This window comes from Haemorhous mexicanus, chromosome 5 (genome assembly GCF_027477595.1).
Source record: "Haemorhous mexicanus isolate bHaeMex1 chromosome 5, bHaeMex1.pri, whole genome shotgun sequence".
Taxonomy (NCBI): domain Eukaryota; kingdom Metazoa; phylum Chordata; class Aves; order Passeriformes; family Fringillidae; genus Haemorhous; species Haemorhous mexicanus.
This window is the reverse complement of record NC_082345.1, coordinates 50,004,006-50,020,947: the sequence shown is the minus strand read 5'-3', so window position 1 is coordinate 50,020,947 and position 16,942 is coordinate 50,004,006. Positions and strand designations below refer to the sequence as shown.

Genomic DNA, 16,942 nt, shown 5'->3' with positions numbered 1-16,942 from the left:
GTATCCTCAATAAATTGAAATGGTTATTTAATGCTATCACAACTCTACCTAGCTTTACATAAGCATTTCAGAACCGCCTTCTTCTTCTACAGTTTGTACTATAATTCATACCTCAGGGCAGCTGCTATCAGATCATTCTTAAGCCATAGTAATGGAGATAAAATTTTGACAAAATCTAGTGTGGAGGATGCTCACTTCATGGTATTTGTGTCACAGTTGTTTTATTAAATGTTCTGGAGAAGTAAAAAGAAACCATTCTTCAAACAGATAATATTTATCTGTGGTGCTCATATGGGAAAATTACTGCAAACCTATGTGTACTTCCAGTCAAAATTTCTGAAGCAGTGTTAATATTAATGACTTCATTTTTCCTACCACCATTCTTTAGACTCCTTCAAAATGATGAAGAGAATAGTAGCCCTTTCAATTTTATTGATAACATCTTAGATACTACTGTCACTGAGGCCAGACTTAACCAAACCAAACACATGATCTGTGCACAAACCAAATACCATGTGTGAAGGACGAGCTAGAGCTTTGGCATTCCTCGCTCTTCCTGAAGTGTATCATACTGCCTGCAATATGTTGTCCTGAAGATAAAGCTCTGTTTGATGCTGTATGAATAGACTTTGTTGTTGTTCTCTCATCTGCTTAGCAGAAAATTGACTTGAACTTCAGTAGAGTCCCAGATAAGCCACATGACAGCATTCAAGAGGCAGGAGAGATTAAAAGGAGTTGGGCAATCATTGGCACAGACAAGAACACTTTATTCATTCTAGAGATGTACTTCTTTTATAGGTCATATCTAAAGATACCTGAAATATCTTCTCCCACGCCATCCCAGGACTTAGGAGGGGAATAAGGAGAAAAGTGAAATGTCACAGCATACCCTGATCTATACACAGCATCACAGAAATAGATTATTCCTCACAAATTTATTTATTTTCCTAACTCAAAAATTCACATGCACCTTAGCCTTTCTCTGGGTAATTTTTTAGCATACACTACTCCAATCAAACTTTGAGGTCATCTTAGTTTATAAGTCAGGCTATCATACCTGCAGTACAAGATTTCCCAAGTTGAAAATTACCTACTGTACATCTATATTGATGTTGAGAGGTACTAAAATTATACACACCTGTCCTATACAGAAAGGCTGGAACTTTACTCCCAAAAATTGACTTTAGACTATCTAGTCTTAGTCTGTAAGACTTTTAGGTGCTGCAGATGCACAAAACTTCAAACATAAAAGTTTTTGTACTAGTACCAAACTTTCTTAAAGTTACTGTGTCTGAACTGATTATACTGCAAGTTTATAGATAGCAGCTGACAGAAACATGAACCAGTGCTAAAACCACATACTATTTTGAATGACATTGGAAGAAAACCAGTTAGACCTGCTGGATGTTTTGACATCTCTTGCTAAATCAAAGTGATTTTATGAGTTAATCCTACATGGCAGCAAGAAATCAGCTAAGAAACTCGATCTAGAAAGAGTGGCTAGTAGTCTTTGCTAAAGCTATCATGATATTGACTCTGGTTATTGAATAATTCATACATTCCAAATAACAGGGGAATATGCTCAGACTAAAATCTATTTTTAAAAACGAACAGATTTTTAAGGGAATTTAGGATTGATTTTCAAAAAATTATGTTTACATTTTATGATCTTTGTTACTAGGGTATTAAGTATGTTTGTGATGCTCATGTTGCAAAGAAGTTGCAATGAATACAGCAATTATTAGAAAGTGCATTGTCTGTTCTCAGCATTAAAGGCTTGTTTTACTTTCTACTCACGCACATAACGTCCAGGATAATTTAGGTATAAAGTGCTTTGCTGCTTTTCAGTAAATATTTCAGTAGTTCCATGAAACTAACTTAACTCCCACTTTACTATTACAAGAGTGATAGTCTGAAGGGACTTACAAATTCTTAACTTTTCCCTCCTGTGTCAAAAGAAACAGCTCCTTTCCATGGACAGACACAGACAGTACCTACTGGCCAGAATGGAGGTAGAGAATGCACTGTTTATCAGACATGCTGGCTGTTGTTAAAACTATTCCTCATTTTGCAACACAAGCTAGTAAGTAAAAGACAGAACTTCAATCAATAAAATCTTTTATCAGTATCTAATTCTCATGATCTTAAAGATACTTAATTAAATTCCACAATGAGCCCCTATTTGGGAAGTATTTTAACCCTTCTACAAGCTGGGTGTCTCTACCCACTTGAGGACCAACTTTAATTTGTCCTGCAGTAGAAAAATCCTCCGCTTTCCAAAGCAAAATGTTTATTTATGTAAATATTGGGACTTCAGATGCAAACCAAAATCAATATCACGCCTATTTTTTTTTGACTAAAATACACAGGATACTAAGTAAAGGGACTACTGGTGTGTACTTAAAGTTGTCAGTCTCCAGAAAGGGAATCCAAGATCTGTAGTTATAAAATTATTGTTATGGGGTAGCAGTTTTAATTACTATGTAACTTTAATTACTAAATTACTGCAGTGTGTAGTCTGGAGAATGCAATGGACCAACTCTAAATAACCACATCAGTGCAAATTCAGGAATGTGAATCCCACTTTTTAAACTAAATTATGTTATTTTCATGGCTTATAAGACTCCACAGTTAATGAAGAAGAAAATCTTCATTTCAACCCAAACATACTACTGCTGCTTGTTTGCCTGCCATTCAGATACATCTAACAAAGAACATTTTATTCCTTTAAAATCACCACCGTGTTTCAGTGTTCCATTAAAACAATTATATGCTTTTGGTAATATTTTTGCAGATTACATTCCATTAGAGACTCTTTTGATGATGTCATCACACTGGACAGAAGAGGCTGAGAAGACTTAATTGTCAAAACTGCCACAGAAAAAGATGGAAGCAAAACATTGCTGATTTGCAGCTCACAAAGTTTTTATGCTACTTTTCCTCCATAATTTCACTGGGAGAAAGACTGAAAATATAGGCTACTTTCACCCTTCCCCCAGGAAGAGCGCTTCCACTTCATATAATCTCATGGTGAAGATGTGGGTTCAGATCCCTGTGGGCAGAGTAGAGATGTGAACTGGTTTTCCCACATCCTCTGTGAATGTTCCAGCCACACAAGTACTGGAAAGTGCTGTCATTATTCCTCCTCCTAGTCTGTGAACCAAGACTTTTGATTCCAATGCTATTCATGAAAAGTGATGGGCATTAAAATATTTCAGAAATGTCAAAAGAAACTAGCTTTCCCTAAACTGGCTTTTTAAATTAATTAATTTATTTAGAAAGTAACTAATACATAGAGGATCGTTCAACAGTCAAGGTAGTAAGTCCAGCTGCTCAAAACCATTCTTTCCCAGAGAGTGAAACTGCAGCACCCCTATCAGGACACGAGTAGTTTATTGCTTTTATACCCTTGGAGTAAGTGCATGCATCCTTATTGCTCATTCTATTCTTATGCCTCAGGGATAAATACATTTATGTTCATCTTAATTTGTTCCTTGGGTCTTCCTGTAATGGGTTCAATAAATGTATAGGTCACATATGTTTTTTTCTCAACCCTGACAGAGCACTGGGACATCAGTTCCATCAGGCCTTAGAGAACCAGTCCTGCTTTAATTGTCCACTCCTTTGCCCACCAATATCTCCATGCAGCACTCTGGGAAGCACCTCCTTCAATCATTTTGCATTTGAAACCTGTCATTGGGACCCAAATCCCATCACATATTCTGGAAAATATCTGGGTGTCTTGTGGCTGTAATGCCTCTTCATCAAATATTCTTTAATCGTCATGGCTGGAAAGACTTGACATGTAATAAATGCTCCCTACTTGCTTATTGAAACTAAACTTTTGTGTTAATTCATAACCAAAACTACCTTGTAGTTTTAAACCCACTTTACTAGTTTTAGAAAGAAACCCTGAGAGCTGAAAAACAACAGTGATAACGTAATTCAAATAATAACTTATTATTCTGAGAGAGTCTATTTCACATAAGTATAATTTGACCCCAGTTTTCCAATTCTACAATTAGATTTCCAATTCTCCAAACCACAGACACACTCATATTTTGACTGTGTAATCTACATTCCAAGTCTGGAGGCTCATGACTGGGAGTGTTGATGCCCCAGCAGTATTTTTAAGGCATCCTCCAAACGCCTCCATCTCTCTTCTGTCACTCTGATACTCCTACTCTTCTGAGATTCCTCCCTCAGTGCTCTCCTGGTATGATGTCACACACACAGAACACTGGCTCATGCTTTTCCTCCTCAACCAGTGCTTCCCCAAATCCTACACAATGGAAAAATGAAAAGAACATTAACCACCATGTAGGCTCCCTGTTCCAGTAATTATCACTGTAATCTCTTTTTACACCATCTTAATCCTTCTTAGGTAGACTTACATATAAAACTAGAAATAAAAATATTTCGGAAAGATATAATTAACCCCAGTATAAAGTTTTATTTCTGATTCAGATTTAACTTCCTGAACTAGTTTGGTATGGAATACAATAATCCACACTAGCAAATGACTCTTGGAGGTTTTCAAAGTCAAAGTAAAATTAATCTACAGCGGTATGTTTTTTTCATTAACACACAATCCCTTATTTCAGTTTCAGAACTTAGGAAGGAAAATGTAACTAAAGGAAAAACTCAGTCACTACATGGATTTTTTTTCTTTCTTATTGCTGATGTTAGTAGCAAAAATTTAAATTCTCCTTCCATTATTCTCCTGTATTTTGAAGAAAAAATACCCCACCCAACAAAACAAAATGGAAATACTCTCACAATAAAACACATAATACATAGTGATGAAAGATCCAAAATACAATGAAGTTGTTTAAACACTCTCTAAAAAATATCAGCACAGAAAAAGCTGGACCTTTGGGCATTACAGGGGCACTTCAAGGTGATGGGTGAGATCAGTATTTACATACCTCACTCAGAGTGAGTGAACAAGGGAAGAATTTGCAGTCAGTAACAATGAAACCCTTCTCTTTGGACATTAGAGTTTTGCCTTGATAATTGCACCTTCAAAAGAATTTTATCAGAAAAGCAGAAAACCACTGTGCTCTGTGATTAGCTGTAATTTTTTTTGTGGCAGGACCATCATGGTGCTGATAAGAACCCGTTATGCATCCCACTGCACAAAGTCGTGTGCCACAGACTTCTCATCAGGATGAAATCTCAACCCTACCTACTGCCAGATTTGTCACAGATTTAACTGTAGCCGCAACTATCCCCTTAATGTTTTTTAACATCTTCAAAGAGGAAATTAGCGGCTTCTGGCCACGTCAAACAAGCAGCTTCGTGGCATATTTCCCTGCCATGATCTCGTAAGGAATGGTTTTGTCTATCCCATTTCCAACAATTACCAAGAGAGAGAAGCGACGTACTCGGGATTTGGGGAAAGGCCGCGGCCGGGCACAGAGAGCAGCAGACAGAAGTGCCCGCTGTGAGGGGCAGTTCTGCTGGCTGCAGCTGCTGCTCCGGCTCCAGCAGCGTCTTTCCACCCAAAGGCATGCCAGAAACTGCGCTGCGCAGAGAAAGGGCCCAGCAGCTCCACGAACACATTAAAAAAACGGAACAAAACTGGTGTTCTTCAGGCGCCCGCACCCGCACCAGGGCCACCTAGCCGCCCAGGTTTGCTCGAGTACATTCTGAATTCAGGTTTTTTCCGCAAGGTCGTTTGTAGGTGGGGAACTGGTTTTGCCACCCCGCGCCAGACGAGCTCCCGGCCGCTCCCTCACGGGGGTCTCTCGGGTAAGACACACAGCCTACAGGGGAATTCCCACTGCCCCGGACACTCGCTGTGTTTTCCTCCTCACTGCTTTGCTAAGCACGGCGGAGTGACCCGCTCCAGACATGCGAATGGCAAGTTCAGTCGACAATAACCCACCCCACACCTCGGGCCGCTAACAGCGGGAGCGCCCGGACGTGGGGCGTGGGGCGCGGCCACGGAGCGGGGGGCGCGCGCGCGGACTCCATGTCCCGGCTGCCCGCGCGGCGGGGGCGGCGCGCGCATGCCCGCCCGGCGCAGCCCCGGCACGGCGCGCGCCTCCCCCTGGGCCGGGCGGTGCGCGGAGAGCAGCGGGAACACCATGGAGGCCTCTCCGCAGCCCCGGCCCCGGCCCGGCGGGGCCGCCGCCGCCCCGCCGCCACCCCCGGAACAGGAGCGGAAGCTGGAGCAGGAGAAGCTGTCGGGGGTGGTGAAGAGCGTCCACCGGCGGCTGCGCAAGAAGTACCGGGAAGGTAACACGGGGGAGGGGGCCGCCCCGGCCGGGCCGCCCCGCTGCCCTCGCCGGCAGGGGATCGGGGTGTCCCCCGCGGGCGGGGGGCGGCGGGCCGGCCGGGTGTCGGGGGAGGGCGGCCGGGAGCAGCTCCGCGCTCGCTTCCTGCTCCTCCCGGGAGAGCGGAGTCGCCGCTGCCGTCGGCTGCCCACAGCTCCACCGAAGGCAGCCGGTCTGGTCTGCCGGGGTTGTGCCGCTTTCCTGGAGCTGTTGGCAGCGGAGCCCCCTTCCTGGCCGAGAAGGGAGCTTCCCTGCCGTATAGCAGTGTTTTCCAAACTGAGGATCTGCAAGCGTGAGAACAGTAGATGATGAATGCCAAAAGAGATTGAATGGTGATCTGGAAAGGCACAGGTCTTTGTGAATTATCTGTGCCTCCTGTCTTTCAGTCGTAGCGCAGTAGTTCAGGCAGGAGCACTAACTGAAGAGGTTGGGGTAAAGCTATTGTAATTATTCATAGTCTTTGAAAAATCTCCTTTGTCGTCAGTATTAATGCCCTTATGCAAGGTTTTTATGGGTGGTATTGGAATGCTTTAAAACCTCCCTGAAATGCTAGCACAGGTCACAGAAAATTCATCCATCCATTCTTTTAGTGAGCCTGCAGCTCACCTCCAGAAGAGCACACATGAAATGGGAGCTCTTCCTCTTGTAGACACAAGTTCTTGTCTCTCCTCTGTGTTTGCATATGACACTTCTGTTAAAGAAACAAGGTCATACTGCCTTCTGGACTCCCAAAATCTCCCCTGGAGCCAGTTCATGGGATTTGGGCATAAATACCGACCTATCTAGATACTGATCAAAAGTCTCTGTTTATTTTGCCCCTGGTGAGGCAGAACTTAAGGGAGGATCTCCCTTCACTCAAATGTTGGGAGAATGAATATAGTATATTTAAACATTCCAGTCCTGGCAAAGTAGTCCAGCTTTTAGCAGTTCATGTTTCTGTGTTATTTCGGAGCACCTGTAGATTAAGACGGACAAGGATTGGCTTTGTTAACTTTTTTTTTTTTAAATGAGCAATCTCTGTAGCAACTGATTTAATTTATTTTTTGTTTAGATGAGAACCTAAATAAGGAGGAAGTTTTTGTAAGTCTATTTCTTAGCAAAAAACTAGTTTGTGCTCAAGGGTAAGTTGTGTGTAGCTGGTTAAGTGAAAGAGCCAACAGCATTTTCATTTACTTCCTATGGCTCATAAATCATGCGTTAGTGGAAACTTTACAATGATTTTTCTAGTCACTCCAAAGTGCAACATGATAGGTCATTTCATTGAGAGTTAAAACCATTTCATTGAGTTAGAACCAAACAATTCATCACATCTATGCCACAAGAAACACTCTACCCATTAACTTCTCATCCAATAGCAGGTGGTCCTTACAAGTTACTAGTGCTTAGTAGCCAGTACTACTTCCTATGTTAGGTTCTTTCAGCTTAAGAATTTTAGTTTTGGAGTGTTTTCTACCTTCATCTGCCTTTGCTTCTAAAGGCAGCTTTGAGAATCTCCTTCTTAAATGCCTTTAATGTCATTCTGAAATTGTTACACCAGGACATGCTTGATCTCTGAAAGGTCTTTTCTTGAATTATTTTTTTTTCTAATACTTGATGATGCTGACTGGCAAGTATGTTATCCTGACAACATTAAAGTTGACAGTTTGTTAAATAGAAATAAAAAATCAGTAAATCATCTGTAATTTTGCTATACATTTTGAATTATGGCTTGAGTATAGAAAAGCAAAGAGCAAAATCCCTTCTTCCTTGCTTATGTGTTTACAGCTTTTTACACAGGAAAAGCCTCTTGACTCCACAATTCAGTGTTCTTACCTGCATATGAAACAGAAACATAATTCTGCATTATTCTGCAATCTTTTATCGTCTTTTTTTCTCTTTTTCTACTTTGTCTCCTCTTGTGTTTTACTAGAGTTCTACGAAGCTAGTTTCCATTTTGTCTAAATAAGCAAACTACTAGAATTGCTGTTGCTTGGACTTCAGTGCTTTGTCTGTAGAAGCCAAAGTAGAAACCCATTTTAATTTTGCTGGTAGATGAAAAATCATGTTCATTATTCTGAAAGCTATATGATTATTTTGTACAGGGTAGATAAGTCTAAGAAAGCCCTTTGTATTGTAATGTGATCCTAAGTTACTGTCTTCTGTTAGAAGTGTTGAAAGGAAATAGATGCATCCTTGATACACTGAGATGTGTGTTGATAGATTTTATTTGGACTTGATTTTAATAAGCTGATTTCTTTGCTAATTCATTTGCCTTGCTGATGTTATCCAGGTTTGTGTTTTAATGGGCAGTTGTAACAGGCAAGCCAGAATTGAGTTGCTTATAACTGCACCATTGTTAAAATTTCGTTTCATCTTCTGCAATGGTTCCCTTCTTTTTTGAAGATAAGCCAGTAAAAAAGTGACAATATGCTCCAAAATTGCAAGCCAACATGTTTTTGAAGAAGTTGCATACTTATTAGACGTGCAAGAGCAATATTTCTTAACTAGGGAAGCATTGCAGCAATTTTTTTGCAGTTACTAGGGAATTACTAGAATAAAGTTTAGTCACCCAGACATGTAGAGTGTTTGATTTTAATTTTTTTCCCTGGTGAAAAAGTGGAGATTAATCAAAGCTGAACCTTGGCTATTTTTTTAATTTCTGCACTTACTGAATCACTTATACCTGTAAGTATGGTGTATGGATTTTATATGTAGTTCTGTACTGTGCCTCGTTTCATATCACAGCCCCTTGCCATTCATGACAAGCACTTACCATCTTTTAAATTATGCAGCTGAAACGCTTTTAAGTTTGCACTGAAGTACTTTTTTTTTGTTTTCTTCAACAATTTTAGGTTTTTTGCTGTGTGACTAGTACTTTTCTATTGTTTAGATATTACCAGTATGACTTACAATGAGAATATTTCAATTTTTTTCTTCTTTTTATTCTTCTTTTTTTCCTTTTCTTCCCCTTCTCTTCCCCTCTCTGTTGTTAATAAGAAAATAAAGGGTAGCATGTCATTATAAATGCCATGGCAGATTTGGTATTTTGAAATTATAGGCTGGGCTGCTTTTTTTTTCTACTGTGGGTTCTGCAGTAGTATTCTGTGTGATATTTTGAAATTATTTAACGAAGTTTAGCAGATGAGTGTTTTAAAGTAAAGTGATTGGTTCTTGTCCACACTGAGTGAATGTGTCAACTAAATCAGCAAACCATTAAGAAGTTGTTTCAGGCTACTTTTAGGTTGTGATAGAGAAACAGTACGTATATAGTAGTTCCTAAAAATAAACATCATTCCTGAGGTTAGCCTATAAACTTTCTCAGAATAAAGAAAATAGTAAGTGAGAATAGCTCTGAGATGTAACATGTTCACTTAGGAGTCTCTCTCATTAGTATAAAGCTCATGGGATTTTTTAGTTTTATTCCTGCTTCCTATTGAAACAGAGTCATTTAATCTTAATTATTTTACACATCACAGTAAAATCCAAAAGCTGAAACTGCTCTCAAGTAGTGAGTTATTCACTTATCAGAAATTTCACAGTGGTTCTGGATGCTTGACACAAGCATTTAGAAAGTATAGAAATTATGATTTTCCATAGTGTTTGAATTTCTGTTGCTACATGGAGATGGGGCAAAAACAATGTTTGATTTAGTCACTTCCTTTTGGTTCTGTTGCTTGGTACCACAGGTGACCCCAAGTTTTACAGAGCTTTCCTCTATGCATCCTTTGGGCACCTGCAGCCATGGGCTGGAGCGTGTTGTACGGGTTGCACATGTGCATGAATGTTTCAGATGCTGCATGTAGGCTGATGCGTGTTGAGCCTGACTGACAGACCTGTAAGAGCTGATTTAGCGGTTCCTAAGGAACTATGCAAGATCTGCTGAACATCTGCTATGTGATGTATGTTTGTTTGCTTCCAATTACTTGTAGTAAGTAAATAGGTTTAATTTTTACTGGGATAAAAATCCCTTTCCCTGATACAGAAGCATCCTGTTTTACTCTGTTGTTTATTACCTTTGTAGTCCTGCAGAGCTGTATTTATCAAGTAAATGTTTTCTCTGTAGCACGACCCTCAGTTAATAGATGGTTCTATGTATAGTCTGAAAGATGATTTACAAGACTACTTTTCCCTTAAAATTCTGTAATATGTACAAGTAAAAAAAATTGCTGAGGTATCTGTAAAGGTATTTTATGAAATGTTTTCCTGTATGTTCACTAAAACAGTTCATTTCTCCTAACATATGCCTGCTAAGGCTGCTGAGGCTTAGAGAATCACACAGCAATGTTGTTTGTCCTGTTACTAGTTACCACATCACAGAAGCTAACAAAACCATTTCTAGGTGGCAGTTTGATTCCTTAAAAGAAATATTTGTTGAAACATCAAAGAAAAGGAACTTTTTTTTAAGGTTTTTTCAGAAAATCAGGGAAAATTTACAGGACCCTGCCTGATGATAATAAGTAATCCAAGTCGGTATGTGGTTTAGACATTTAGGTAGAAGGGTTGTTCTAAACTCAGTTGTTTCATGGTCTCTTCGTCTCATGTTTTTCATGAAAAACCATGAGAGAGCTTAAGTTCTTCCTAATGTGAAACAGGAAACATTTTGAAATGGTGTCATTTTTCACAGGACAGGAAAAACTTTGTCATTGAACTCTACACGATAAGTTAACAGTTGTTGCTCCTTTTTGTTAAATATAACTGATTTACAGTAGAAATAAACTGAAGTTTTCAAGGTACTAATTTTGTTTTACCACTTGCAATAATTTCTTGGAAGAGGAAGACACTTTGTAATACTAACTGTTGAATTTTCCAGCAGTAGAAACTAAATTTTATTTCATTAAAATGAAAACTGATTCTAGTTTATGACATGAGCGTTAAGAAGGTGTGTTTGCCCTTACAGTTTGCAGACCACAGTTTTGCAACAAGGCTTTCATTAGAAATCACATAAGATCTACATTTTGGGGGATTTAATTACTGCTATCATTTAGTTAGCCTGTACATTTGAAAATGTACTGGCTACAGCATGGGCTTGCACTCACTGAACAAACAGGTCTGTGACAACTTCCCTGCTCCTTTGCTGCCCTGGCAGGGAAGATGGTGTTCCTGTTACAGGGTCAGCATAATGAAATCTGTACCTATGCATCAGCTTAAGTTTAGCTCCTCCTGCATTTGCAAAAATTACCAAAACCGGTAGCTTCTGTTAACATGTTCATGTCTGTGTTGTGTTAAGGTGCAGCACATAGTCCATCCCAGAAAGTCAGGTTTGGGAAAGAGGAGAGGAATGAAGTTTCCAGAAGAGTAGATCCAACACCTGGGGGCAGTAATTGCTTAAACTATGACATGCATGCTGTTTCTGTGATGGCCATCAGAGATTTATAGTAGAGACACAAATTATTCTTCAGAGTGATCTAAGCTGACCTCCAGTAGATGCTGAAATGTCAGTTGGGCCCTCAGAGTCTGTTTCCTGTAAACAGATGGATAGGAAGTTTACCTGAGAGGCCACATGTAGAAATCCTCATTTGGTCAAATGAATCCTTGCCATGTAGGTTGGAGGATACTAAGATAGAGAAAGCTAGTTAGATTTTTTGCACTTGTTTTTTTTTAAAAATATTTTATTCTGAAATAGTTGAGGTAACTCCTAAGAAATGTGAAGCATATACTAGTCAGACATGAGAAGGAAAATATTAACTCTGATTTCTTGAACTTTGTCCAAGTTGAAGTTCATGTTCTGTATGTAGACATGTAAAACTGGAAAACAGAGAAGCCAAAAATACCTAATGTCGTTTGCAAGGAGTGCTGAATATGCATTTAGTAAGACGTTTAGTAAGATGTTCAGTAAGTTTATTTGGTATACAATGAAAATTATGAATGTCCTAATATTTGCTGATACTCCTCATGTAATTATTTTTTCTTATCATTGCCACAGCATCCATACATTAGTAGTACAGCTAAATCTCAATTGACAGTGTTAATGAGGAATTTTTGTCAGATATTAATAGGAATTTGATTTCAATTTTAGACTAGTGAACAGTGTAGGACTGCTTTCCTCATTTACTGTTTAGCATGTTATAGAAGCTAGTTTACTGTTTCCAGCAAGTGAGAGGTGATCTTAAGAGGATGAGAATGAGATCAGTTCTTTTCATTCTGCAGTGCACTGCCATCAGCAAACAAAAAAAAAAAAAAAAACCTCAAAAACCTTGCTAGGCAAGCAGCTGGTCATGTAACGTTACATTGTCATGGGCACTTGTTAGTTGTGGGAATAGGTTTCCTTTTTACCATGAAGAAAATTTAGTAATTTTTATTAAGGTAGTGTTAATATTGTGCAAATATTAACATGTCTGGTTTAGTTTTGCCTTTTGTTGTTGTTATGAATATTGAGGTTATTTTCTATTCTACCACAGCCAAAGTTGTGGTAGAGGAGAAAATAGAAAGGCAGTGTATTGTTAAATGAAGGTTTTGAAAAGGGAGTGGATTGAATCTGATTTTCTACACTGCTCCGTTATCTACCAGTATGTAGAAGACTTTAAACCCTGAAACACTTGGGGGTGGATTTTGGTGTGTTGAGGCATTGTTGGGGGTTTTTGGAGGGTTTTTTTTTGTTGTTGTTTTTGCTTGCTTGTTTTTGTTTTTGTTGTGGTTTTTCCAATTAAAGCTACCTTGAATTGAGAAAATTTTATTTTCCCAGAAGGAAATAATTACCCTTCTCCTCAAGGGGTTTTTTGTTTTGTTTTTTGATGGGTGGGTTGTTTGTTTGGTTTTGTTGTTTGTTTGTTTCTGGGTTTTTTAGGGGTTTTTTTTAGATTATTATTACTATTTTTAAATTTCTTTTTTGGGAGGAAGTTGTTACTTAAGATCTAACCTGCATTACATGTAACCTGCATTACATTACATGAAGACTTAAATGCACAGTATCAGTACCAGTTAACTTTTGATATGCTAGGTCTTGTTTGGTGATGGATGAAATATTCTATAGTTAGTTTTGAGATTGTCAGAGATGACTGCACTGTTTTTCCAAAGAGCACCAGTGGACTTATGGAAAATAAGTAAGTAATTACAAATCTCTTCTTGTAGGTGCAGGTAGTACTTTTATAACTCTTATGTGATAACTCTTGTGTAGCTTGATAAAACTGAATTATTTAAATCAGTTTGTTTTGGATTCATCCCATTCCAAAATGAAAAATACTGCCTTTAGCAGAACTGAGCTCTATTTCTTTTATATTACAAAAGGTTATGTTTTCTTAAAATACCAGTTGACATGATTTGTTCTATCAGAAGTTGAAGAAAAACTGCCTAATTATTTTTTTTTGTTTATTTCATACGCATATCTTAAATTACAGTTCAATTTAACACTCTACAAATAAATGACTTTTTAAAAGAATTTTTTTTTAATGGGATGGAAGAAAGCAGAATTTTTTTTTTTCTTAGTAACAGACTACCTGGAGAGAATTATGATGTAGGTTTGTCTCACCAAGAATGGCAAACCTGATCTTCTCATGCTGTTCTTAGAACCTCTGATAAGGACTTGTAAATAAATGTGGAGCTAGGGGAGTTCTTACTAATTTAGTATGATTCTTCTCTTTTAAAAATATTTTTGGTTGTTGAAAGCTACAGCTAACATTTGGGCTCTATTACTGTTACCCACAATTAAAATTATCTTGTAATTAGGATAATTTAAAAATAACTAATACATGCCTGACCTGTTCTCTGTGTGACAGTATTCAGCAGCTGCTGATACGTCTGTGGTTGAGTTCAGGGTTATGACTTGGCTATTCTGTGGGCAATATTAATTTGGGTAGAAATTACTTAGAAGGATTCATCTGTCCTAGGTAAGCAGTATTGGATTTTTGTTACTGTAAAGTCTGTGTCACAAAGAGCAAGTGGATCAGTCGTTTGTTCAGTGACAGAATTCTAGGAAGCAGTGGGCTTTGACATTTTTGGCTTTAAAGGAATAGTTAACCTTTAAGAGGAAGAGTAGGTTATTTATTTATTTTCTAGGTAATTCTGAATAAAATAGAACAAGCTTTAATTAATTTTGAAGTAGCATGGGTATAGTGCTTTGAGGCGTGTAAAATTCCTATTATGAGCTAGTTTTACCAGTCAAACTTTTCAGCTGGACAGTGGCATACTGGCTCCTTGATGGAGATCTTAGGCCTATGAAGATCTCTGAAGGTTCAGCACTCAAAAGAGGTTTTAAATTGCATAAAAGGTAATCTGTAAGTGTAAAGTAAAAGTGTTTAGTGCCTTCAGCTTTATGTTATTGTACAGTCATGAGTATGAAAAGTTTAATACACAAAATCAGATATTAACTTTAGGATGTGGTCAAAGATTCAAGACTTTTCTTTTTAGTCTAGTAGATTTGCCTACCACAAACTACTATTTAATTTACAGCTGCTGATTGCTTAATAGAAGAATTTATCTTTTTTCTCTAGTAACTGCTAGTTTTGTCATGAAACGTTCCTGCATATTTTACTGCCTGTTTGGTTACATAAGCAAAAATTTATTGATTCATAAATAAATGTTTAACTCTATACTCTAGAGTTAATGCCATATTTGTACCTGGATTATAATGTATTGCTTGAAAAATTAGGGCACAGTGGATTATAATATACTGCTTGAAAAAAATTAATGTGTAACTTTTCTGTGTTCTGGATATCAGTTTGAAATTGAATGCTTCAAGACTTGTAGTCACTGTCTCAAAATCTCAACCGATAGGAAGGATTATTTGCATTTTCAACTCAGTATCGGAGCATGATTCTGGATTTAAAGTTCCTATATCTGATGTGCTTGTTTGTGTCTTCTCAAAGCTCACTATGTTAAAGTATGGGGGAGGAAGAACCACAGCAGAACAATGCACTGCCATGCTACTTGCTCATACGAAATTAGATGCCAGACCCTTTGAAAGGCCCTGCACAACGGTGCCAGTGCCTTAAGATGACCCATTATCTGCAGTTGTTTGGAGCTTGTGTCCATGAAAAAGCAGAGAAATGGGCATCGTATCAAAATCAGTATTGACAGTGGGTCAACAGCAGATGTTTAGACAAGAATAAGTGAAAAATGCTGCTGGAGTATCACTGTGCTTGCTTACCATTCAGTCTTTTAGTGATTTTGTGGTCTAGGAGCTCCTGAGTTAGAAATCTCATCTTTGAATATAGAGTTTGTCATGGATTTTCTTCCTGTAGTTTGCCCAGCTGCATGAACTTCATGGACTTTAAGCTTAGTTATACATTTTGTGAGGAAATAACTTCTTTTTTTCTCTTTTAATCAGATCTTTCTGTCTCAGATTGTTGGAACAGCTGGAAGTTGTTCCATATTTACCTTCGCTGTCAGTTGTGATCTTGTGGAAGTTTGTCCTCTCCTTGTTATATCTGCCTTCTTCCTCCTTCTGTTTCAGTGCTCCTCATACAAAAGCAGGGCTGCATCTGTCCCATGTACACAATTTCTGTATCGCTGTATTGGTAAATGAAAATAAACCAGAAGTGCTGACAGAATTGACTTAATATAGGATGTGTGACAGAATTGCTTTGTGATAAATTTTTCACTTTTGTTCTGCATCTCTCTCCTCATGGTCTGTATAATTCAATTTTATTTTCGTGTCAGCTCAGAGCCAAGAAGCTGTTACTCTTATAGGCAGCTCTGTTGTAACCCAAAGTTCATGTCCCAGTGTGCCGGTAGTCAGCTCTGGGTCTGTTGCTGTATGCCTCAATTTAAGACTCCTTATCTGTGGATGCTCTTATCCCTCATCTGACTTCCAGGGACTGGTGCAAATCTTTGATTTGTTCAGAAGGAAATCAGAGCAGCTGCTGTGAGAGCAGGATTTGCTCTTAGAAGGCATCACTACTTTGTTGTTACTAAAGGTAGGCTAGTTAAGAACATCTGGTCTTTGTATATTTCTTCTTTCCCATCTCTCTTATTTCTTAAGCTTTAAGGAAAAGGGGTATTTGAAAATAGAATAATTGCTTCAGGAATAGACCAGTTAAGTATTGAAATAAAAGAGTAGTAATAAACTTCATTTTTTTTATTTGTGATATTTTCCTTCAGTAGGTGTTCATTCATTTACTTTTTACCTTTCCAATTGGCTACGTATTCAAACAAGTCTCTAGCAACTGCGAGTCATTGAAGCATTTCACAGCTGTCTGGAGCATGCAGTAGGACTCAGAGTATTGTGGTGGAGAAATTATAACCCTTTGTCTAAGCTGCACCAGAATGAATTTGCTGTTGAGAATCACTTCAGTCTTTGCTAGTGCTTCGATTGTTAGGAAGTGTGTTTGTTTTGCCCCCTTTGCGCTGGTAGGTCACTGTTGTTACCATTTTCTGCTCTCTTTTGTCAGTAGGGTATGTCCTGTTCTGCTTGTTTGTTTCTACAGAAGGCTCTCCTGAAAGCTCTGGGAAAGTGCCCCACAGGTTTTAGCAGAACCCCCTGCGGGGATTTGTCTGTAGCTTGGGTGTTTGCTGTGCCCTGGTGGTCAGCTGGTGACCTTGCTAATACCATTTCTTATAAAGCATACCTCTCTGAACTTAGATCATTTGGAAAATTCTGAGGGATGTCATTCAGTTTTGGTTTGGTGGTTTTTTTGGTTTTTTCTGTCCAGTGTAATAACTTTCTCATATATGCTTGTTGAATAGCAAGTAGAATGCATAATTTCTTGCACAGCTTCCCCATTTTGGTAACATTAAATTTGAGCCAC

The 16,942-nt window shown here is 38.5% G+C and overlaps 1 protein-coding gene across 1 annotated transcript in view; it reads left to right on the top strand.

Moving 5' to 3' along the window:
- The first annotated feature begins 6,072 nt into the window (after positions 1-6,072).
- The window catches only part of BMT2 (base methyltransferase of 25S rRNA 2 homolog), a 30,708-nt gene continuing 19,838 nt past the window's right edge, over positions 6,073-16,942 (top strand). Inside the window, exon 1 of the mRNA XM_059847119.1 lies at positions 6,073-6,243. Within this exon, the coding sequence (XP_059703102.1) occupies positions 6,093-6,243 (151 nt within the window). The 5' untranslated portion in view covers positions 6,073-6,092. The remainder of the gene's footprint in view (positions 6,244-16,942) is intronic.